This window comes from Labeo rohita, chromosome 25, assembly GCF_022985175.1.
Source record: "Labeo rohita strain BAU-BD-2019 chromosome 25, IGBB_LRoh.1.0, whole genome shotgun sequence".
Taxonomy (NCBI): Eukaryota; Metazoa; Chordata; class Actinopteri; order Cypriniformes; family Cyprinidae; genus Labeo; species Labeo rohita.
In genome coordinates, this window is record NC_066893.1 from 10,240,551 (window position 1) to 10,265,222 (window position 24,672).

A 24,672-nucleotide genomic window follows, 5' to 3' on the forward strand; every position below is an offset into this window, starting at 1 on the left:
TATTGGAAACCAAAACATGTTTATAAGGTACAAGATTGCTAGAATTAACAGTTGTGAGGAAGAACGAGTTAAATGGATTTCAGCTTAATCTGGTCCTAATTGTTACGTAAAAAAATGAGCCATGACACTAAAATAAAACTATAAAGAAGAAGGAATTTTAATTCATTTTAATTTTTTAATTCAGCTATTCACCCAGGCATCATTTCTTATTTAACTTGAACTAAAATAACTAAAACTAAAATAAAAATAAAATAATAAAAAAATAAGTAAAAACAATGGAAGCCTATTTTTCGCCCCTGAATAAATAATGAACAAAAAGGTAATTGCAACGTTTTTTCTTGGAATTGCAAGTTATAAAGTCAGAACTGCAAGATATAAACTCACAGTTCTAAGAAAAAAAAAAAAAAAAAAATCACAATTGTGAGACACAATTCTCAAAAAGTCAAAATTGTGAGATATAAACGGGCAATTCTGAGAACGTCACAATTGTGAGAAATATACTCGCAATTCTATGAAAAAAAATCTGAACTGAGATAAACTTGCAATTCTCAAAAAAAAAAAAAAAGGTCAAAATTGTGAGATATGAACTTGCGGTTCTAAGAAAAAAGTCACTCCTAATTCTGAGAAAAGTTATAATTGCAAGATATAAACTCACAATTCTCAAGAAAAAATAATTGTGAGAAACTAGCAATTCTCAGAAAAAAGTCAAAATTGTGAGATATAAACTCGCAATTCTGAGGAAAAAAAAAGTCACAATTGTGAGAAACTCGCAGTTCTGAAAAAAAAAAGTCAGAATTGTGATATAAACTCAATTCTGAGGAAAAAAGTCACAATTGTGAGATATAAACTTCAATTCTGAGAAAAAAATTACAATTGTAAGATATAAACTTGCAGTTCTGAGAAAAAAAGTCACAATTGTGATATAAACTCAGTTCTGAGGAAAAAAAGTCACAGTTGTGATATAAACTCAATTCTGAGGAAAAAAGTCACAATTGTGAGAAACTCACAATTCTGAGTGGAAAAAAGTCAATTGCGAAATACGAACTCACAATTCTGAGGAAAAAAAAAGTCACAATTGTAAGTTTACATCATGTAATTCTGACGTTCTTTCTCAGAATCGAGTTTAAATCTGAGTTTTTTTCCTGGCAGTTTTGAATTTATATCACACAATACTGACTTCATAACTCAACAGTGTGTTTATCACACTTTATAACTTGAGTTTATATCTCACAGTTCTGAGAAAAAAAAATCTAAATTGTGTTTTTGACGCAATTGTTTACAAAAAATCTGAATTGTGAGATTTAAAAAAACAAACAAACAAAACACAGTCATCTTTTTCGTTTTTTTTTTTTTTATTCAGTGTCAAAAATGGGCTTCCATATATATATATATGGAATATATATATATATATATATATGATCTTGTGAAGTGAGCAGGTGTTGGCCAACGTAAGCTTATGTTTCATACGGTTTAATTTTGAGAATATAATAAACACACAAACCAACTTTTGCACAATCTGCCTCCCTTTAATTCTAAAAGGACAGAAAAAGTACATCTGGTCAAACATTTTCAAGCGTAAAGGAAATGAAACACGTGAGCTACTGGACCCTTCAAAAGTCATTTTCACATTAGTGAGGTGATCTGAGTCAACTACTGCTTTGTGATACAGACGACATCTTGTTTTGTCACGTAAAATCAAACATTTCAAGTTTTAGTCTGGAAATCCCTCCACATCAACCTAGATCAATGAACAGCAGGCTCAGAGGACAAGAATGAATTTCCGAGCTGAACAGAAAACAGTTTTTCCGGGAGCAGCGAGCGGATCGTTGGCGTGAGTAGGAGACGTCAGTGTCTGACACAGAAACGTGACAGCTGTCATCACTTCAGACGACGGAAAAACACTCAGTGAGGAGACGGGAAAAAAAAAAAAAAAAAAAAAAAAAAAAAAAAATTGTAAAGCATTTTGTTTCTAGTTAATCGGAGTTCATTCGGCAGACAAAAATCCCCCCTGAAGAATTGCCTTTGGAATCTCATTTCACAACGGTGGCGAATGGAGACAAAAAAATGTGACAGTCTATTAAACGTAAAAGTCATCAAGTCGAAACGTAAGCAGCAATTCGGTTTGTACTGAGGTTTTGTGACGCAAAAATCTGCGGAAATAAAAAATAAAAAAATAACTGGATAGCACAAGACATGAGACAGATGAAGACACACATATGAAGGTCCGATAACTGATCTGGAGGAAGTCTTAAAGCTTGGCTGGACTCTCTTGATCGCTGCGCTCTGTGTAGAACAGAATGTAGGCCTTGGCTTTCAGCACAGCCTCCTCGCTGACCAGAGTGACCGTGCTGTCGTTGAAATGGTACCATCGGCCCTCGTGAAGCCCGTATGCCGTGTAATGTCCCGAGCCGATGCTGTGGGAGAATAAATATCTGATTATCTGTACAGAGTGGGAATTGATTAAACAGGAAAGATCACTAGAGATACTGATTTAACATCGCCCCCTAGTGGAGGACAGGAGAAACCCAACCACAGGCTGGTAGAGTAAATGAGATGCAAGTAGTTTTGAAATGAAACAGTTGTCTATTACACTTATGAGAAGTCAAAAACAATATTATACTGTTATTAACGTATGAAGCATTCACTTACCCAGATCCATGATGCACCACTACTGCAGCAAGATCATACAGACATTTCTCTGGCAAGCTGTTTTCAGGCTGAGGAGAATTACATAACTGTTATAAAATCAACATTACATAAAACAAGACATCATATCATTAAAAATTCTATTTAATGATGTAATACTGTAATAATTATTTTAACCATATTCGTTATAAAAGGTATATAATTACATTACAAAAACTAAATGATTATTAACTCTTTAACTGTCACTCCCATTTTTGAGACTTACATTTTTATAATTCATGAATGAAAACATTTTGTAATATGATTTTAATGTACATTTTTCGTGGGTGGTAATGCATTGTCTGATTTTAAAATGCCTTTCAAAGGATGAATTTTGAGATTTTAAGTTTTGAACTGATATTTAATTCTAAAACGTGGTAGGGAAAAAGGCAACGAAGAAAGTCTTTTGTGACAAAGGTCAGAACTCATGTTACGTTGCAATCTTGACATATATTAATCTATTACTTTTCTTACATCATTTGTAACACAAAAATATGGTGAAATATCTATTTAGGAGTCTTAGACCTTTCCAACGATGTTTAGTTTGTCATGATTAGATTAGGATTTATTTGTAATATGATGAAGACAGGGAGGACGGTGACAGTTAAAGAGTTAAATTACAAATATATTTAATGATAAATCAAATTTTAATGTAATGGGCAATAAAACAAGTGCTGCATTAAAGTAAAATTACTTTATTACATTGCTATACATTGTATTTGTATTATTATACTTTATATGTTATAGTACATATATTTATCATATTTGTTTAAAAATAAAAATATAATATTGTAATTATTTTAATTATGTCCATTGTATAGAGTATATAATTTAAATGATTATTAAATTACAAAATTAATAATGAATCAAGTTTTATGTAATAGAGTTATTAAAATGATTTTACTTTATTATTTGTATTACACATTATATTTTATTATTGTACTTTATATATTAGACTTTATGTAGTACATATATACAATTTATTTAAAAACAAAACATTTATATTAATATATTTGACGTTATAATTAAAAGAGTTTCTGCAATGTATGCATTTATATGTTAAGTGTAATTATATTTAATTTAATATTATTTAATAATATTTCCTATTATTTATCTTTAACATTTAATATTATTTAAAAGATATTATTTAAAAAATAAAATTACAATTAAATATTAAATTAGTATATTTAAATATTAAAATATGCAAGTATTCAATAAATAGTAATATAAATATATTTAATTACTTTATATAAATAAGCATTATAAATATTTAAATATTAAAATTAATTAATTTATATTATAATTATATTTCATTTAATATTAATTGAGTGATATATAAATAAACACACATATTACATTATTACTGTATTATTATTTTAAAATATATTATATTACTATATTATGTTTAAAATTTAATTCAATAAATAAATATTATATTAATACATAGTTATTGAATTAATATAGCTATTCATTTAAACAAAAATAATAAAAAAAAATGTATATCACTATTATATTTCATTTTCTATTAACTGAAAGGGATACATAAATAAACATACATATTACATATTTACTATATTATTAAATATCACCTTTAAAAAATTATTAAATATTAAACTAATATATTAAAATATGTAGTTATTCAATTAATTGTAACATGAATATTTCATTACTTTATATAAAATAAGCAAATATTATAGTTATTTATTCAAATATTAAACATTAATTAAAAATATATATTACATAATTATATTTCATTTAATATTAATTACACACATATTACATTATTACTGTAGTACTTAATATCTTTAAAAATACAATTATTAAATATTACATTAATGATTGAAATATTAATATATATATTTATTCAACTAATAGTAATATGAAAATTGTATTATTTTAAATAAAATAAGCAAATATTATAGTTATTTAAATATTAAAAATGTAATTAATTTTTTATATTGTTGTATTATAATATTTCATTTAACATTAACTGAAAATCATATAAACACACACATTACATTACTGTATTATTACTTAATCTTTAAAAACAAAATTATTAAATATAAGCTAAATATAGTTATTCAATTAATAGTAATACGAATATTATTTTATTACTTTATAAAATAAGCAAATATTATAGTTAATTAAATATTTTTTTAAAAAAATTACAATTTTATGACATTTTATTATTATATTTCACTTAATATTAATTGAAAGTGATATAATATTAAGTAATAATACAGTAATAATGTAATAGGTGTTTATTTATCTTTACAAATAAATTATTAAAAATAAAATAAACCATATGAATATTATTTTATTATTTTATATAAAATATTATATTCTATAATTATATTTCACTTAATATTAATTGAAAGTCATCTATAAACAGACATATTACATAAAAATTTTACATAAAATTAGCGTTAAAAATAAAATGATTAAATATTAATTCAATATAAAGTTATTCTATTAATAGTAACAGAAATATAATTTTGTTACTTCATATAAAATAATGAAATATTATAGTTATTTATGTAAATATTAAAAACTATTTAAAAATAACGTAAACTTATGACATAATTAAACACTTAGCTCGCACCTCCAGCAAGTAGCTTTTCATGTCAAGGCCACACATGGGAAACTCTACATAGGTGTCAATCTTATTCCTCAGAAACGCCGTCCAGTGGAACCTCTTCAGATGCAAACAAAGCACCTGCACACGGAAAAGACAAGGTATAAACGTTACAAACTACATAAAATACATTTTATTTTGAAAATCTCATATTTCTACACTTCTGTCACCGTGGGCAATTTCTGGATCCAGAACTTCTTAGTGGACTTCTGTCGCTTTTTGCACTTGTGACACATGTAGAGCTCGGTTTCATCAAGCTCCTCGAGGTCAGTGAAACTCCGAAGACAATCTAAAAAACAGTACATGCTGACATAGCGAACAAAATGAACCAAAAAATTCATGTAATAGGTTCTAATAACATTCTTACCATTTAAAGTGCACGTGGGCCGCGGCTCTTGGTCTTTCGTGGTCTTAATTCTGAACTGGCTGGGAATGTCCAATGAGAGATCTGGAGGAGAACGAGATTTAGAGTAACCATAGTGACAGAGACCAACAAAGCTTTTAAAGCTGATAACCCAAATTGAAGGCTCACCTAGGAATGGATCAAATTTTCGAGACTCGGTGCCACATATCAAGCAGTAAACCTCATTTTGCAAGACGCCACCAAACACAGATGTAACAATAGTGGAGGTCCCATTTCTGAAAAAAGCAAAACCATTCTACATTACTAAATAAACCCAAACAAGTCCGTTCTGATAGAATCAGGACTTAGTGAAAGCACATCTAGTCCGTCTATTCGCAGCAGGATTAACCTGCCATTTTGTTCAGCACAATCCACTGAGCACGCCACAACATTGCACTTCCTTTTCAATAACCCCGGCAAATCCAGTCAGGTCACCCTCACGGCTCTTGGCTGAGGGCTTCCTCACTTGTCTGCAGCTATTAATACAAACACAACAGGGTGGCTCTGGCTGTAGCAGCAGGCAAGTGTGGGAACAGCCGTCTCTGTGTACGAAAAAGACTTCCCTCTGTGCGCCGTAAAGAGTTATCTTTATCACTGCTGCCCACGTACTCGCAAAACTAGCAGGGAAGATATGGAGCGAGGGGCGGCCTGCTGAGATAGACCAACCTCGAATTAGAAATTTGCCCCGAACCATCTGTGTAGTTCACTCAAGACAAGTTGTGCATTTTTTCATACTGAAATACTGTAGCGCTTTCGTAACATGCTGTTTGTGTTTGAGGGGTCCAAAATATATACAGTTGAAACCAAACGTTTACATACACCTTGCAGAAACACAAAATGTTACTTATTTTACCAAAATTTAGCTTTTAGTACTGACTTGAATAAGATATTTCACATAAAAGACATTTACATACAGTCTACCAGAGAAAATAATAGTTCAAAAGTTTACATACGCTTGATTCTTAACACTGTGTTGTTACCTGAATGATCCACAGCTGTTTTTTGTTTAGTGATAGTTGTTCATGAGTCCCTTGTTTGTCATGAACAGTTAAACTGCCTGCTGTTCTTCAGAAAAATCCTTCAGGTCCCACAAATTCCTTGGTTTTTCAGCATTTTTGTGTATTTGAACCCTTTCCAGCAACGATTGTATGATTTTGAGATCCATCTTTTCACACTGAGGACAACTGAGGGACTCATATGCAACTATTACAGAAGGTTCAAACACTCACTGATGCTTCAGAACGAAACACGATGCATTAAGAGCTGGAGGGTGAAAACTTTTGGAATGTGAATATCAGGGTAAATTTAATTTATTTTGTCTTCTGGGAAACATGTGACTATCTTCTGTAGCTTCTGAAGGGCAGTACTAAATGGAAAAAAAAATATGATATTTAGGCAAAATAAGAAAAATGTACACATCTCCATTCTGTTCAAAAGTTTTAACCCCTCAGCTTTTAATGCATTGTGTTTCCTTCTGGAGCATCAGTGAGTGTTTGAACCTTCTGTAATAGTTGAATACGAGTCTCTCAGTTGTCCTCAGTGTGAAAAGATGGATCTCAAAACCATCTCTCAAAACCAAGAACAGCAGGCAGGACAGCTGTGAATCATTCAGGTAATAACACAGTATTAAAAATCAAGTGTATGTAAACTTTTGAACAGGGTCATTTTCATAAAACTTTTATTTTTTGTGGACTATATGTAAACATCTTTTATGTGAAATATCTTATTCAGGTCATGACTAAATAAAAAAAAAACAGCATGATCCTTTGTATTTTGGTAAAATAATTAACATTTTGCAGATTCTGCAAGGTGTATGTCAACTGTAGTTTTGGGAGTGATGACCTGTTTATCCAAACAAATTTGGACAAGGGAGTACAAATGATGATTATATGTGTTCGTACATGCAGCACTTGCTCTCTGAGGCATGTTTGGGTTGGTCCGGGGACAGGGTGGGACTAGGCGACCCGTTCTTGCTTCCCTGCATCTCTCGGTGGAGATGATCCAGAAGGTAACGCAGGAACTCGTGAGCATCCTGTTGCTGGTAACCCCTGCAAAATACATCAGATAGTCAAGTCAAAATGTACTTTCTTAAAGACATTGCTGATTTTATTTTGAACAATTTGTAAACATGTTCATTTAAAGACATTTTTATGAAAAAAACATCCAACATTGAGAATTTAAAGGCACAGTTTACTCAGAAATGAAAATTTTGTCACTAATTACTCACCCTCATGTTCCAAACCTGTAAGACCTTCATTAATCTTTGGATCACAAATTAAGATATTTTTGATTAAATCCGAGAGCTTTCTGACTCTCCATAAGCAGCAACACAACTGATACATTCAAGGCCCAGAAAGGTAGGAAGGACATCATTAAAATGGTCCATGTGACATCAGTGGTTTAACTGTAATTTTATAAAGCTACGAGAATACTTTTTGTGCGCAAAGAAAACAAAAATAATGACTTTATTAAACTCAAGACTTCATCATTTTAATGTGTTCCGAAGATGAACGAACTTCTTACGGGTTTAGAACGACGGGTTTCTTCTTCTTACAGGTTTAGAATGGATAAGTAATTAATGTCAATCTTCATTTTTGGATGAACTCTCTCTTTCACGTATGCATGAAATTGGAATATCATATAAAACAAAGCATAATCGCATTAGCACCGTTTCCATCCAAGTCGAAGAGAACAAAATCGTCACTTCCTGATAAAATGGCACTATATATCACTAAGAAAATAAGGAGAAGCCCCTAAACTTTCTGGAACTGGTATTTATAATTAAGGACTAAATTTTACTCTTTACATTGAATTGTTACCTTTTTCCCCCCCATTTAATATTATGCAGTATTATTACAGATAATATTATAAAAGTAAAATTCAAACATTTGACATTTAATATTGTAGTACTGAATATATTTAATAATACAAAAAAAAAAAAAAAAAGTTGTCAACCAATTTGTATAGCTAAAGCTGATATTAGGGCTGTCACTAACTATTATTTTGGTATTCAAGTAATCGGTCAATTATTCTGACGATTAATCGAGTAACTGGATAATTATATTTTGGGGTTTTTTTGTAGTAATAAAAACAGCATGAACCATGATTAGTGCTGTCACTAATGATTATTTTAGTAATCGAGTAATCGGTCGATTATTCTGCCGATTAATTAAGCAATCCGATAATTATATTTTTTGGAAAGCAATAAATACAGCATTAACCATGATTAGGGCGGTCACTAATGTTTATTTTGGTAATCGAGCAATCTGTCGATTATTCTGACGATAAATTGAGTAATCAGATCATTATAATTACATTTTTTGTAGTAATAAATGTCAGTTTCATGGATTCTCATCCAATAGAATGCTCCACTTCTGGTATTTTGCTTGATTAATTTGTACTTAAAATTGATTAATTTTCTAATTATTTATTTCTAATTCTAATATTCATGTGAAGTGTTGTATGCATGTTTAGTTTACATCCATCTTTAAATTAATTGATGTCTATCTATCTGACCACATACATATAAATAAATAAATAATATATAATGAAACAAATTCAAATTAATTTTGGTAAATTTGTAGTGTATCTTAAATAAAAGCTCAGGATAGTAAAAACTGTGCAACTGTGTGATTTTCATGATACCTGAAACTTGGCATGATTTTCCAGATGACATAAAAGAGAGCGTCTGGGCTAAAGGCAGTCTGACTCCCTTGCCAAAGTGAACAGAGTGTTTTTCTGAACTCCTCAACCAGAGACCTGCACAACACAGCAGAGAAATGCAGGTATGTTAATGGACATTACAGGGACTCAGTATATCAGAGACACTAGTACAGCGCTTATATACTGAAAGATCAGGCCTTTTCTGATTTATTGAGAAACAGTAAGTACGCAAATAACACTGTGTATCTCACCGTATAATTGTGTGTTTAGGAAAACAAAATAAATAGGCTGCCATCATCCTCAAAAACCATAAACAAACTACAAAACAAGGTAAAAACAATAACAAAAAGACTCCACTTAAATACGGGCTGTAGTGAGGATAAACACGGATTGCGTCAACGGTCAACCACAAAGTGTTTTGTGAGCTTAATTATTGGCTGCAGAAAATAAGTAACCATTAAAATTCATAATAAAAAAATTCCTTTTAAGCCTTTATTGTGTTAATAATTTACATAAAACTAAACAGTTACATATAACTAAAATGTAAAATTCAAATTCTTTTTAAAAATGTAAAAAGATATCTATTATTTTTATTTTTAAAAAATCAGAATTTCACATTTTTCATATTATTTAATATAGTTTTATACGTGTAATTAATTTATATTTATTTACTTTTAATCCTTATTTTTAAAAGACAATCAGATGTTCGTCAAGGTATAATAATTCTGTAAGTAACAAAAACCATAAGCATTTAGACTAATATGGTATTTTTCATGACATAACACATGATATTCAAAGAGCTGACATTATGAAAACTACATTCTGACTATTTCTTTAAAAAAGCACATCATTTGAACCCCCCCCTTTTGCCATTCAGTGGAGAGGACCTTACACACTGCTGTCCCCTTGACTTCTGGTGTGGTACATTCTCCTTCCTGCCGTTTTCCCGCTTCGTAAGGCCACCGAGGGCAGCTCCTTAAAATAACAGCTGAACACCTGGATGTTACTGGAGACAGGAAACAAAAACCAGTGTTTAACTAAACAGTGATGTCTTAAACATGACTCAAAATCATCCTGAGTTACGACCGTTTGGTATATCTTTCCAAACGCAAATTAAACATCGAAAATACGCCAGAATACTATGGAAACCTTGCCAAGGCTTCCTTTTCCATGGATTATGGCCAGCAAAAGTGCGCAAATGGAAAGGTTTTTTAGGTGGATTTAGTGTCCTCATCCAGGCCTTAAAATCAATAACAGCTCAGCAATAACAGAGGTTTTTAGTAGTCAGAGTCAATAAAATGTTGCAAACATGTTTTAGCATTGTGCTAGCATGACTTAACATGTTACTAGCATGTTTCTCACATGGTTTGGCACAGTGCTAGCATGTTTTAGTATGTTGGTAACATTTCTATCTTAATTAACGTGTTGCTAGCATGTTTCAAGAATGATTTAACACATTGCTAACATGATTTAACATTACTAGAATGTTTAAGAATGCTGATAGCATGATTTAACAACGTTACTAACATGTTACTAGCGTGATTACCACATGACTAGCATGATTTAGCATTGTCAACATGTTAAAATGTGAACATATTAATATGATTTACCCCATTGCTAACATGTTGCTAAAATTATTTGACATTACCAGCAGGATTTTGTTAACATGTCAACACACTAATATGATTTAACACACTGTTAAAGTTTTATCATGCTGCTAACAAGATTTAACATTATTATAATGTTTGATAGCATGATTTAGCTCATTGCCAACATGTTACTAATATGATTTAACACATTGCTAGCATGATTTGTTAATATTACTAACACACCGCTAGCATGATTTAACATTTTGTTAATGTACTAATACGATTTAACAATTAACGTTAACGTTTTATCATGTTGCTAACAAGATTTAGCATTATTAGAATGTTTAAGAATGTTGTTAGCATGATTTAGCTCATTGCTTACATGTTACTAACATAAATCTTCATAGTGCTAGTATGTTTTAGTATGTTGGTAACATCTAGCTAACGTGTTGCCAACATGATTCCCTTTTTTTTAAACGCATTGCTAACATGATTTAGCATTTTGTAAACATACTATTATGATTTAACGCATTAAACACATTACTAGAATCTTTCAGAATGCTGGGAGTGCGATTTAGCACATTGCTAACATGTTATTAGCAAGATTAACCACATTTCTAGCATGGTTTAACATTTTGTTAACATGTTAACATAGCAATATGATTTAACACACTGCTAACATTTTACACGTTACTAGAATGTTTAAACATGTTATTAGCATGATTTAGCACGTTGCTAACATGTTACTAGAGTCATGTGCCACACTGCTAGACGGTTTAACATTTTGCTAATATGTTCATATACTAATATGAGCCGTTTCTCAATATGCGTTCTTGTCTGTACTTGTGTTCTTGTGGACTTGTTCCAATTCAAAGTTCACATCTAGCCAAGTACAGTTCAAATCCACGGATGTCTTCTTGCTCCGCCCCTTTTATCAAAGATGCATCAAGAGGAGACTTGTGCGAACTTGAGGCAGCCATGTATCCCAGAATGCATTTCGCACCAATCAGCGAGCGTTAATGGCGGAGGCGAAAACCCGCGTAATTTTCAAAATACTATTGTTGTTGTGTCATGAAATGTAGTTTTAAGAGTATTTCAGGTGAGAACGTAGCTGTTTAAAACTCAAATCTGTGGTTTATTTACAAAGACCGTGCCTATTTGAAAATTTGTTTCGCCGATTTCGGAGATGTGAGTTCCAGGCGAACACCGGGTGCTCAGTGCTCATGTGTCCCGCAGAGAGAGCCTCACCACGGCTAGTCCTTCTAACGTTTGCCGCTGGTCCTGACATCTCTGTAGTGGTTAATCAAGAGGTATAATTCGTTTTGGGTAAATCTAACAGCTAATTTTTGGTCTCATGAATCTATTATTTATTCCAGGTCATATCGTTTTGCCTGAGGACTTTAAGGAAGTTAAGCTTCATAAATTATTATTTATCAATCGTAATTCAACACTGACTTTTTAGCATGCATTTGACTGAATTGTTTGCCTTTGTCTTAATTTCCAATTACATACGTCTCTTATACTTTATGCTTATACTTTTATAATGGCTAATATTGTTCATTAAAACTGACATTTAACAAAAAAGTCAGAGTTGTGCTTGTCATGTTTCACTTTATTATACATAGAGTAAAGATGTGTTATATACAGTGCACATATTGCCTAAATCACATATTAATGTGTTTTATTTTTTTTTAATGAGTACGAAAAGAGGGTTGTGGTTTATATTTTGAAGAAAACAAAGGCAGTGGTGTTTGCTATCGCTTCGTTTTATTGTAATGCGTGTACGCGCTGCATGAACCACATTTTTGTCGCTATTATTATGTTTAAATGAAACAGAAAAGAGGCAGTGCTGTTTGATATAATATTTCATTTCACTGTAATGTTGTACATTCCCTGAACTACATTTTTGCAGCTATTAATATGTTTAAATGAAAGTGAAAACGGAAAGAGGCAGTGGTTGATATCATATTTCGTCTTATTATAAATACATACAGTGAAGATTACCGGAGTAGAAAAGGTGAGCTGACTGACGTTATCAAGTACGCTGCTGTTCCATTTGCAGAATTACAGGACTTGCGTCCTCCCGTCCTCAGGAGTTCGTACTCCCAAGTCAAACTACCAAGTCCGAACTTTGCATACTTGGTATTGAGAAACGGCCATGATTTCACACATTGCTAACATTTTAAAATGATGCAAACATGGTTTAAAACATCAATATAATGTTTAAGAAAGTTGACAGCATAATTGAACATGTTACTAACCCTAACATGTTGCTAACAAGGTACTAGTATGATTTAACACATTGCTAGCATGATTTAGCATGTTAACATGTTAAAATGCTAATTTTAACACATTGCTAACGTGATTTAACATTACCAGATCGCTTACGAATGTTGATAGCATGATTTAACATGTTGCTAACATGTTACTAGCATGGTTTATGATTTTGTTATTATACCAATATGATTTAGGACATCTCTAACATTTTAACGTCCCTAACATGTTTTAACATCAATAGAATGTTTAGAGACATTGTTAGCACGATGTTGCTAACATGTTACTAGCATGATTTACAGCACTGCTAGCATGATTTAGAATGTTGTAAACATGTTACAAGCATGTTAAATCATGACGCTATACTAAAAACAATAAAAAAAAACAATACATTGCTAACACGACTTGTTAGAATGTTTCTAGCATGATTTAACACACTGCTAACGTTTAGTATGCTGATATCATTTTAGCATGTTTCTAGCATTATATGCCACATTGCTAACGTTTTAACATGTTGTTAACATCATTTAATGCATTGTTAGCATATTCTAACATAATTTAGCATTAGCATGATTCAGCACAAGAAACATTTCTTACTATTATTTAAAAACTAAATATTTATGTGGAAACCATGGTAAATTTTGTTCAGGATCCTTGATAAATAGACATTTCTGAATGACAGCATTTACTTCACTGCAGATCAATTTAATTAATCCATGTTGAATAAATGTATTAATTTTGCTCAAAAAAAAAAAAGACTACAAACAGACTACAGACTTTTAAACGGTAGTGTAACTTCAGTGAAATGAATGTTTCCCCTCAGTAGTTTGTAATAACGCAGGCTAAACGGTTTATGTGATATTTGGCATGAGTTGCTAGCTGTGGTTTAGCCATCAGCCCAGCCAGTGTAAGGTTGGCTGCGGTGAGCAGGCAGACGGCCTAATCCGTCCCCTGGCTGCCCACCAAGCTCTCCTCCTGGCCACAGAGGCACGGTTACCCGCCAGCACATACTAGAGGCTCCAACAGAGCACAGGGAGGCTTTCAACCTCCACCAGCCAGGCCACCCACACCCTGCCAGGCTACGCATCGCCGGCTGCCCTTGGCTTGGGGTCGTGAGGGTTGCTCTTACCTCAGGGACTGGAGAATGGCGTTCATGAAGCAGGTGTTGCCCAGGTTGCGGAGGCCCGTGGCACACTGCGCTACGGTGCCGTCCTGTGTGGCGGCATTAAAGAAATATTATGGATCAAGAACACATTTGACAAATGATGCATACAAAATTGTAATTATAAAGCAAGTGTAGGCACTTCACTAATTAAATTTACCAAGCAAAATTCCAGGTACTTAACAGTGTTGTCACCTTATACTGTAACTTATACTGAATGTGTCAATATATTTTACAATCATTTTATACTCTACATCCTTAGATAGATAGATGGATGGATTGATAGATAAATAGATGGATGGATGGATAGACAGACAGATATTTGTAACATTTTAACAGTATTTACCCCTCAAAAGCATAATTTTCAAAGTTCTACACTAGAGACCTATACATGTAAGCTAGTCAGCTTCACTTTAAAAAAAACTGTTATTGTTGTTTTTTCTCCCTTTTTTGTATATACTTTTATATATATAATATACAATATATATATATATATATATATATATATATATATTAATGCATTAATTATAATTATTTTCCCTACATAATAAACATATAATAATAATACAATAATACTATATATATATATATATATATATATATATATATGTATGTGTGTGTGTGTGTGTGTGTGTGTGTAAACCAAATTTTTTTTTTGGGGGGGGATGCATTAATTATAATTATTTTCCCTACATATTAAACATATAATAATAATACAATAATACAATATATATATATATATATATATATATATATATATATATGTATGTATATAGTAATTATAATAATACAATAAATATATATTAATGTATTAAATGTATTAAGTTAAATTACAAACTACATTTATACGTTAAATTTATATGTCATATGTAAAATATATGTTACATTTTTTATTTTTTATATATGCACATTAAATCATTTTTTACAATCTTTACTCCGGTTTAAAATGTTTTTTTTTAATTATTATAATTATATGTATAATAATATCATATATTACATTAAATTATTTTTTAATAAATAATAAATATACATTTATCTACTATTTTATTTATTCATTTTTGTGCTTTTTACCTTTTTTAAAGCTATATGTGACCCTGGACCACAAAACCAGTCATAAGGGTCAATTTTTCGAAATTGAGCTTTATATATCATCTAAAAGCTGAATAAACAAGTTTTTCATTGATGTATGGTTTGTTAGTACAGGACAATATTTGGCCGAGATGCGACTATTTGAATATATAGAATCTGAGGGTGCAAAAAAATCTAAATATTGAGAAAATCACCTTTAAAGTTTCCAAATGAAGCTCTAACTAATGCATATTACTAATCAAAAATTAAGTTTTGATATATTTACAGTAGAATTTTACTAAATATCTTCATGAAACATGATCTTTACTTAATTTCCTAATGATTTTTGGCATATATACCCCAGCGACTTAAGACTGGTTTTGTGGTCCAAGGTCACATATGTTTGGCCTACACATAATGATTAAAACAAGAAAATATTCAGCTTCTCTTAGACTTAATGACAGCAATCATATAACAATTATGAAACCTGAGTCATTTTTACCATCCGGTAATTATTAATCATTAAATATGTGGTGAGAAATTTGGATGGATACATCAAGTTTTTCTGAAGCATATCTTAGCACACCAAGGTCTTTTACACACGTATCTAAAATCCAGTTAAACTCACGCTGTCTTTCTTCAGCTTGCTGTCAGGAGAGGAACTGTCTGACAGTTTTCTCTTCCTCTGTCTGTCGGTATTAGACACAGAACTGAAGAAAAGAGAATAAATCATTTCAAAAACAATAATATAAACAATTTATTTAAGTGTTGATGATTAATGAATGGATACACTTCGATAAACACCAGACATACTTTTCCAAACTCTGCAGATGTTCTCTGACCCTCTGCACATGCCCGAGTTTTGTGTCGTTCACCACAAATTCATCACATCTGTAACTACAGGAAAATAAATGGTATAAAAAAAGAACATCAAGATTAACACAACACTGTTCACTGAATAATACCGTATGTACTGTCCCTTTAAGACACTCGCATCTTACTACTGTCCAATTTAAAAATAATTCTGGAAAGAAACTGTAATAGGAAAGAAACCCACCAGAATGTGCTATAACTGTTACAGTCCATACACACAGAGTGCTGCTGACTCTTCTCGCTTGACTTTTCTCGCTCTGGCTTCCTTTGACCGCCTCCTGGTGCCTGAATCTCCTCGAAATGCTTTTTGGCATGGCCGTTTACATATCTGCCACAGGAAACAAATGCAAAGTCTTTTTCTCAGTATCTTTACATTGTTGTATGCTTTAATTCTTTAATACAGCTTGCATATAATTCCAAATAATCAATTACATGTAATGTTTACTGTAAGTCATAAAGAATGAAACCACACAGACTAAAAATATCAGTGTAGGCACTCACCTTCCACAATGCACGTTCAAACACGTCAGGCAAACCCATGGGCTTTTGTTTGACCGGCAAACTACAAAACATCAAATTGTACAGTATATGAGAAATGATTTGATTTGGCATTTTACAAATGTACAAATTGACCATTTTAATACATTTTAGTTTTTTTCTTTTTTTATGAATTATTTTCTGGATACATGTAAAATAGTCAGCTTCTTTTGGGCCAAATAAATGTAAGCAATATGTAATATAAATAAGGAAAATATAACAATATAACAATATAACTATTAGGGCTGCAACGATTAATCGAACGATGTCGTGAGGCGCGTTTAGTCAATGAAGCCGGTACGTTGATTAGTAGTAAAGCTCCATCACGTGCGTTCAGTACACAGAGCAAGTAATACACAGAGCCGTAAAGCACTGACAAGCTACGCCAAATCGGCCGCAAAATCGAGTTCGATTTTGAGCGCGATTTTGGCGTAGCTTGTCAGTGCTTTACGGCTCTGTGTATTACTTGCCGCTCCAGCTGAACGCACGTGGTGGAGCTTTACTACTAATCAAAGTACCGGCTTCATTGAGTAAACGCGCCTCACGACATCGTTCGATTAATCGTTGCAGCCCTAATAACTATAACTATATATATATATATATATATATATATATACATACACACACATCCCATTTCTGAATGACATACAATTCTTCTCTTGGCCTTAAGAAAAAAAATGTATATATAATATACATATAATAAAATATTAAAAAAGTATAAGCATATTTTTTTCAAGCTCTGTACTACACCCATATATGTAATCTCTGTAAATAAATTAATAAGGAAAATATAACAGATAATAACAACAAAAAAAGTTGTCTAATTTTAATTTAAAATAATTTTAAATGAGTATACAACGCCTAATAAAATATGTAAAATATTCAGGCTGCCATTAAAATATTAAAATAGGCTACAACATGTATTAAAATTGTATAAAACCAAGCCTTTTTTTTTTTTTTTTTTTTTTTTTTGATTTGTAAATTTTTTTTATTTATTATTTTGTCCAAACTAGTAAAATAAGCAGCTTCTCTTGGGCTTATAAAGAAAAAAGAAAAAGAAAAAGAAAAAGAAAAAAAAGGTATGTATGTGTGCACAATACATACATGTATGTATAACTACATATAAATTCAACTATTTATATTATATATATATATATATATATATATATATATATATATATAACGAAAGTATTTTGCCTATATATATAAAATAAAAAATAAAATAAAATAATAAAATAAAATAAAAATTAAGTAATATGTAACATAAATAGGGAAAATGCAACTGATAGCAAAAAAAAAAATAAAAATAAGATAATAATAATAATAATAATAATAAATATTTAATTACATTTAAAATAATTACATTTTATTACATTTTGCCTACACTTGTAAAATAAAACAAAAATAAAATGTAATAAAATATTTTTTTTAAAAGGCAGTATTTTTACATACATGTAATTTTGGGAGTAAAATAAATAAATAAATAAATAAATTGCACCATATAGTTTCTTTTCTGTTTAACATTTCTATCTTCATTTAACAAATATCATTTTGACCCACAAATTCAAACCATGAAACCTTGTGTATAATAAAGACTTTTGCAATGTGAAGAGAGAAGATGGTATGTTAACCTCATGTGAATGTAATCTCAGGCTGTGGCCTGCTGAGAGCGAGCGCTTTGTTCTAATTGCCTTGATCACCTTCCCTCTGAGCGCACAACAAGCATCTGAATTAGCCGTTGCTAAGGAACGGTTGATTCTCGTGAATGCCGGTCTGTGCACGACCCAACAAATGTGGAAAAAGTCAATAGACCCGGTCCGTTTCCTCGTACCTGCTGACCGCCTGGGCGCTGATTAAGAAAGCAGCAATGCTGTGCTATTGTAACATGCTTTATATAATGAGCTTCACACACAAAGGCAGCAACGTTTTAACAAAATCACACTGTTGTTACGAACAAATCAACCTAAGAGGTATGTGGTGTACGATTTTTCCAAAGAATCGGCCATTGAGTGGAGTAAAACTGAAGCCATATTGATTTATATTGTATTGAAGGTAGTTCATAGCTGTTTTACTATTTAAAATGAGCACTTACGTAAATAATTTTTGCAGTACTGACGACTGACATGTTTCATAAGTGTGAAATGTGTTAAACAAGAGATAGGGGCATTTCTAATGCTGTGGGTGTGCTGAGGGGCCACTGGGCGTCACACCCTAAATGTTTATGGGTTTCCAGTGTAATCTAACATTTCAATTCATCTTCATTCTGGTCTTAGTCAAAAATACACATCATTATAAACTATTATGTAATAATTATGGATGCAGGATATATTGGTGATGATATTGGTGTTAAAGTAAAACTATAATTCTTTTTTTTAGATATACATTAGGATAATAGATAATAACATCAAAAAAGACAAAATGTAATATTTTCATTTTAAAGCATTTTAAGTAGTAAATTATTCAGGCTGGGATAATAATATTACAATAGGCTACAAAATGTATTAAACAATTGTACAAAAGCACAAAAAAAAATCAATAAAATAAATTAATAAATGAATTAATATTTAAATATATATAAAATAGGCAGCTTCTCTTAGGCTTAAAATATATTTTTTTATTTAAATAATAAAATACATAAATTCATTTGATGTATGCCAAGTAGCATGAACACTGGTTAAAAAAAAAGACAGAAAAAAAAAGTACAAAACCAGATCATTTTAAAAATAAAAATACAGTAAAAAAAAAAGTTGTCTCATATTGTTTAATTAGTCATCGATGCTAATATTTATAGACTGGAATGCCAGAAATATAACCTAAAAACTGTATGACATGAAATAAGATGTACACAAAATGGTACATTTACATTTTACTATATATAACAAACTTTTTTATAAAACAAACCTTTTTTTACTGGTTGTCTATATTCACAAAATACCTAAAAAGGACATGTTTATGCATTGATATTTGTTGGGAAGATAAAAACAGATAGATAGATAGATAGATAGATAGATAGATAGATAGATAGATAGATAGATAGATAGATAGATAGATAGATAGATAGATAGATAGATAAATAAATATTTTTTTAAATGAAAAAAATAATCTTGATGATGATGATAATAATAATAATAATAATAATGTATAATATCATACGTTAATATGAAGGATCATGTGACACTGAAAACTGGAGTAATGATGCTGGAAATTCAGCTTTGCCATCACAGGAATAAATTAAAATGTTAAATGTATTAAAATAGAAAACAGTACAATTTTATATTGTAACAATAAAATAATTTAATAATAAAATATTTAATGAAATAAAATTGAATAAAGAAATAGTAACAAAAAAAAGAAAAAGAAATTGGATAAATAAATTTAATAATAAAATATTTAATAAAATAATAAGAAAAGTAAATAATTATATAGTAAAAATAATTTGTTACACTACTCTTTTTACTGTATTTTACAGCCTAGGTGAGCATATTAAACAGTTATTTTACATTGTAAAAAACAATTTGATAATAACATATTTGATAAAATAATAAAAGGGTAAAATCGTAAAAAAAAAAAATAGTGAAGTAGTAAAAATAATTTGTTACATTACTCTTTTTACTGTATTTTCAGCCTGTCAGCCTATGTGAGCATATAAAATAGTTATATTGTAATAAAATAATTTAATAATAACATCTGATAAAATAATAATAAAATGTAATATTAAAATAGTAAAATTAACAAAAATCAATAGTTAAATAGTAAAAATAATTAGTTACATTACTCTTTTTATTGTATTTTATAGTCTAGCTGAGCATATAAAACAGTTATTTTATATAGTAATAATAAAATATTTAATAAAATTTTATAATAAAATAGTTAAAAAACAGTACAATTTTATAACATTGCTCTTTTTACTGTATTTTACAGTCTAGTTAAGCATATAAAAGTTATTTTATATAGCAATAATAAAATAATGTAAAAATAAATTATTTAATAAAATGTAATAATAAAATAGTTTTTTAAAAAAAGTAAAATTTTATAACATTGCTCTTTTTACTGTATTTTACAGTCTAGTTAAGCATATAAAACAGTTATTTTATATAGCAATAATAAAATAATGTAAAAATAAAATATTTAATAAAATGTAATAATAAAATAGTTTTTTAAAAAAAGTACAATTTTACAACATTGCTCTTTTTACTGTATTTTACAGTCTAGTTGAGCATATAAAACAGTTATTTTATATAGCAATAATAAAATAATTTAAAAATAAAATATTTAATAAAATGTAATACTAATACAGTTTAAAAAAAACAGTACAATTTATAACATTGCTCTTTTTACTGTATTTTACCATCTAGTTGAGCATATAAAACAGTTATTTTATATAGCAATAATAAAATAATTTTAAAATAAAATATTTAATGAAATAATAATACAATTTAATAACAAAATAGTTTTTAAAAAAATAGTACAATTTTATAACATTGCTCTTTTTACTGTATTTTACAGTCTAGTTGAACATAAGAAAATGTTTTCACAAACATTTTAAAAATTGTGCCAACCCCAAACTTTTGGAAGGTAGCGGTCTTTTACTACTTATAATATTGGCCATAATATAAAAATAAATTTCGATAGCACGCATCCCAATAAATACTCTCTTTAATATACCCATTTCATTTTTATGGTAACACTTTACAATAAGGTTCATCAGTTAACTACATTAGTTAACATTAACTAAAAAAGAACAATACTTCTACAGCATTTATTAATCTTAGTTAATGTAAATTTCAGCATTTACTAATGCATTATTAAAATCACAAGTTGTGTTTGTTAACATTAGTTAATGTGCTGTGAACTAACATTAACAAACAATGAATGACTGTATTTTAAATAAAATTAACAAAGATGTATAAATAGTGTAATAAATGTATTATTCATTGTTCATTCAAGTTAGTTAACACATTAACTAATGTTAAAAAACAACACCTTATTGTAAAGCGTTACCATTTTTATCTGTACATGAAATCTGTGTGTTTCAAGGAAATGCTGATGCTAATAAAAACAAACACTAGATCCTACACTTCTCTCCACAAGTTTGTTGCCATGAGACCTAATGGGTTACTCTAAAGGTCTCTCCAGACTTTAACAGCTTCCTCGAATGTTCTCGGCAACATTTTTTCCAGCAAACGGGCCCCTGTAAAAGCAGTCCCACACTAGGCCAACAATTACCATCCACAATAGCTCACAATAAAACTTTCCTTTACAGCAAATTTCTCAGAAGTGAGAAAAAGTTACAAAACGTTTTCAGATCCTTTGTATAAACTCATTTAAAGCCACAAAGGTATAAACATTACACTAATGTTGTAAAAGCGTTTGCAGACATGATTTCCGGTTTATTTTGAGGTCTGCCCGTCTAGACTGCTTTATATGCTCTGCATATGAAGATCAATACTAATCATTTACTGTAAATCAGCAGGTCTGTATGTTAAATCAACATACTCGATATAAACGACAATAATATCAAAATAACAGACGAAAAGCCACTAAAAAAACTCACTCAACTTTCCGAGGGTGAAACAAACAGTAGAAAGCCAAAGGAAAATAACGTTATTGTTTATTATTATTCAAAACATTTGCCTCAAATGTGTTCACAGAACAATAAGCTTTGCGCTATCAGACACAAATTAGCAAGCTTGACTGTTGTGTGAAGCTAAAGTCGGTTTGGTTTTTAAGATTTAATAAAGCACGCTTATTTATTAACACTCATTTTATACGTTTATGGTTTTCAGTTTTCAGTTTTAATAGTAGAAAAACACAAAAGTCTCCTAGCGGGAGCTGCACTTCACGTTAGCCGGTTCGGCTAGCTTTAGCTGTCTGACAGGAAACTGACGGAATTGTTACTCGGTAGTTGTGTATTATCATTCGGATCCGTTTTTAACTCACCGGAGCAGCACCATGAGGAGGGGGAACCGTTGGGGAACCGGGTCGGATCCACCGTCATACAGACACTGGAGTTGAGGTGAGGGCACTCCATGAGTCTGTGTGCTAGCTAAAGCACTAGCTAACCCAGTCTGTCGTCTTCTGGATGGTTTCTATGGCCGTTTAAACTCTCAAAAGTGTGTTAATAGGCACTAAATGTGTTTTCGCTTTCCAGTTGGTAGGTTGTTTAACGTTTAAATGCGTGAGGAGTGATGTTGGTGCGCTAAGTGAGCTCTGTGTGTTGTTATGGTTTAAGAGAGCAGACATGCATGCACACACTCGGGCTGTGTCAAATCTACTGAGCGCCCTAACTAGACAGCAAAGTAGAGAGCGGACTCGACAGTCTGCTTTCAGATTGGGTTTGGTTAACTTTTACTTTAATGGGATGTTTACACAAGCGTGTGGCTCGAGAAAAGGTATGATTCATTCAGGACCACTGCTATATAAGGCGAATAAACGTTCGTAGGGAAAGCAATGAGCGTAAGAGAGAGAGAGAGAGGAAGTGGAAATATGAATAAATGTTGACGTCTCAGGACGAGATTCGTCACAGTGTAGCTATTTTACAAGTTAGTATTATGTTGGAGGTGTTTTGAAACGTTTTGATGCTGTGAATAAAACTATGGATAGCAATGTGATAATATAATGTAATCTGTATGTATTTATTTACTTATTTATAAATGGTAAACAAATTTGTAAAATTGATAAAATAATAAAATATATAATAGAAGAATCATCTTATTTTTTTTTTTTTTTTAATTTTATTTCTGAAGCAAAATCCAAAAACTATGACTAACTATATAATAGCATATTAATTTTGTTTAGTTTAATTATTTTATGTATTATTTTAACATTATGTGAATGATAACCTATTTATTTTTAAATGATAAATACATTTCTAAAATTAATTAAATAATCATATATATAATATATATATATATATATATATATATATATATATATATATATATATAATTTACTCAGCTTATTTTATTTATTTTTTATTATTTTTATTTTTAAAGCAAAAGCCAAAAACTGACTAACAGTATAATAGCATAATAAATTCTGTAAATGTTCATTTATTTTATTTTGTGTTTGATTTAATTGTTTAATTATTTGATTATTATTTTATTTATTTATTATTTGATCGTTAATTATTTAAATTATAAAGTATTTATTTTAAAATGATACATTTCTAAAATTGATTACATAATAAAATATATAATCATATATACAGCTTATTTTATTTATTTTTTATTATTTTTATTTCTAAAGCAAAATTAAAAAAAATTGATTTTATTTTTAATTGTTTAATTATTTTATTAGTATTATTTTAACAATAATTATTTAAAAGATAACTTTATTTATTTTTAAATGATAAATACATTTCTAAAATTGATTGAATATTACTAATATTTAATATAATATTATATATTATTTTATTTCTAAAGCAAAATGTTAAAATATGACTAACAATATAATAGCGTAATAAATTCTGTAAATGTTCATTTGTTTAATTTTATGTTTAACTTTTTAGTTATTTTATTATTTTATTTATTATTTTAACATTATGTAAATTAACTTATATAACTTACTGATTTTAAATAGTAAATACATTTATAAAATGTATTAAATAATAAAATATATAATATCTAATTATTTATTCAGCTTATTTTATTTTATTATTTTTATTTCTGAAGCAAAATCCAAAAACTATGACAAACAATATAATAGTATCATAAATTCTGTAAATGTTTGTTAAACTTTTTAATTATTTTATTATTGTTTTATTTATTATTTTAACGTTAAT

At 29.7% G+C, this 24,672-nt stretch overlaps 1 protein-coding gene across 1 annotated transcript; it reads right to left on the reverse strand.

Moving 5' to 3' along the window:
* Positions 1 to 1,931: 1,931 nt before the first annotated feature.
* Positions 1,932 to 23,316, reverse strand: usp3 (ubiquitin specific peptidase 3). The gene is made up of 15 exons (XM_051099897.1): positions 22,830 to 23,316; positions 16,854 to 16,914; positions 16,537 to 16,680; positions 16,293 to 16,376; positions 16,108 to 16,189; positions 14,379 to 14,461; positions 10,279 to 10,392; positions 9,369 to 9,482; positions 7,625 to 7,771; positions 5,853 to 5,959; positions 5,688 to 5,768; positions 5,491 to 5,609; positions 5,288 to 5,401; positions 2,650 to 2,717; positions 1,932 to 2,414 (listed from the first exon to the last, which is right to left on the reverse strand). Exons 1-15 carry the CDS (start codon positions 22,918 to 22,920, stop codon positions 2,249 to 2,251), a joined length of 1,575 nt encoding a protein of 524 aa, XP_050955854.1. The 5' UTR covers positions 22,921 to 23,316; the 3' UTR covers positions 1,932 to 2,248.
* Positions 23,317 to 24,672: the final 1,356 nt, after the last annotated feature.

Bases quoted from the DNA above. Each gene is read 5' to 3' on its own strand.
- usp3 (XM_051099897.1), bottom strand. From the start codon at position 22,920: ATGGAGTGCCCTCACCTCAACTCCAGTGTCTGTATGACGGTGGATCCG. The intron at 9,483-10,278 runs GTAAGGTCCTCT...TGTGTTGTGCAG, and splicing joins AGTCAAGGGGACAGCAGTGT to GTCTCTGGTTGAGGAGTTCA. The intron at 5,960-7,624 runs GTACGAACACAT...TGCTTTTTTCAG, and splicing joins TCAGAGAGCAAGTGCTGCAT to AAATGGGACCTCCACTATTG.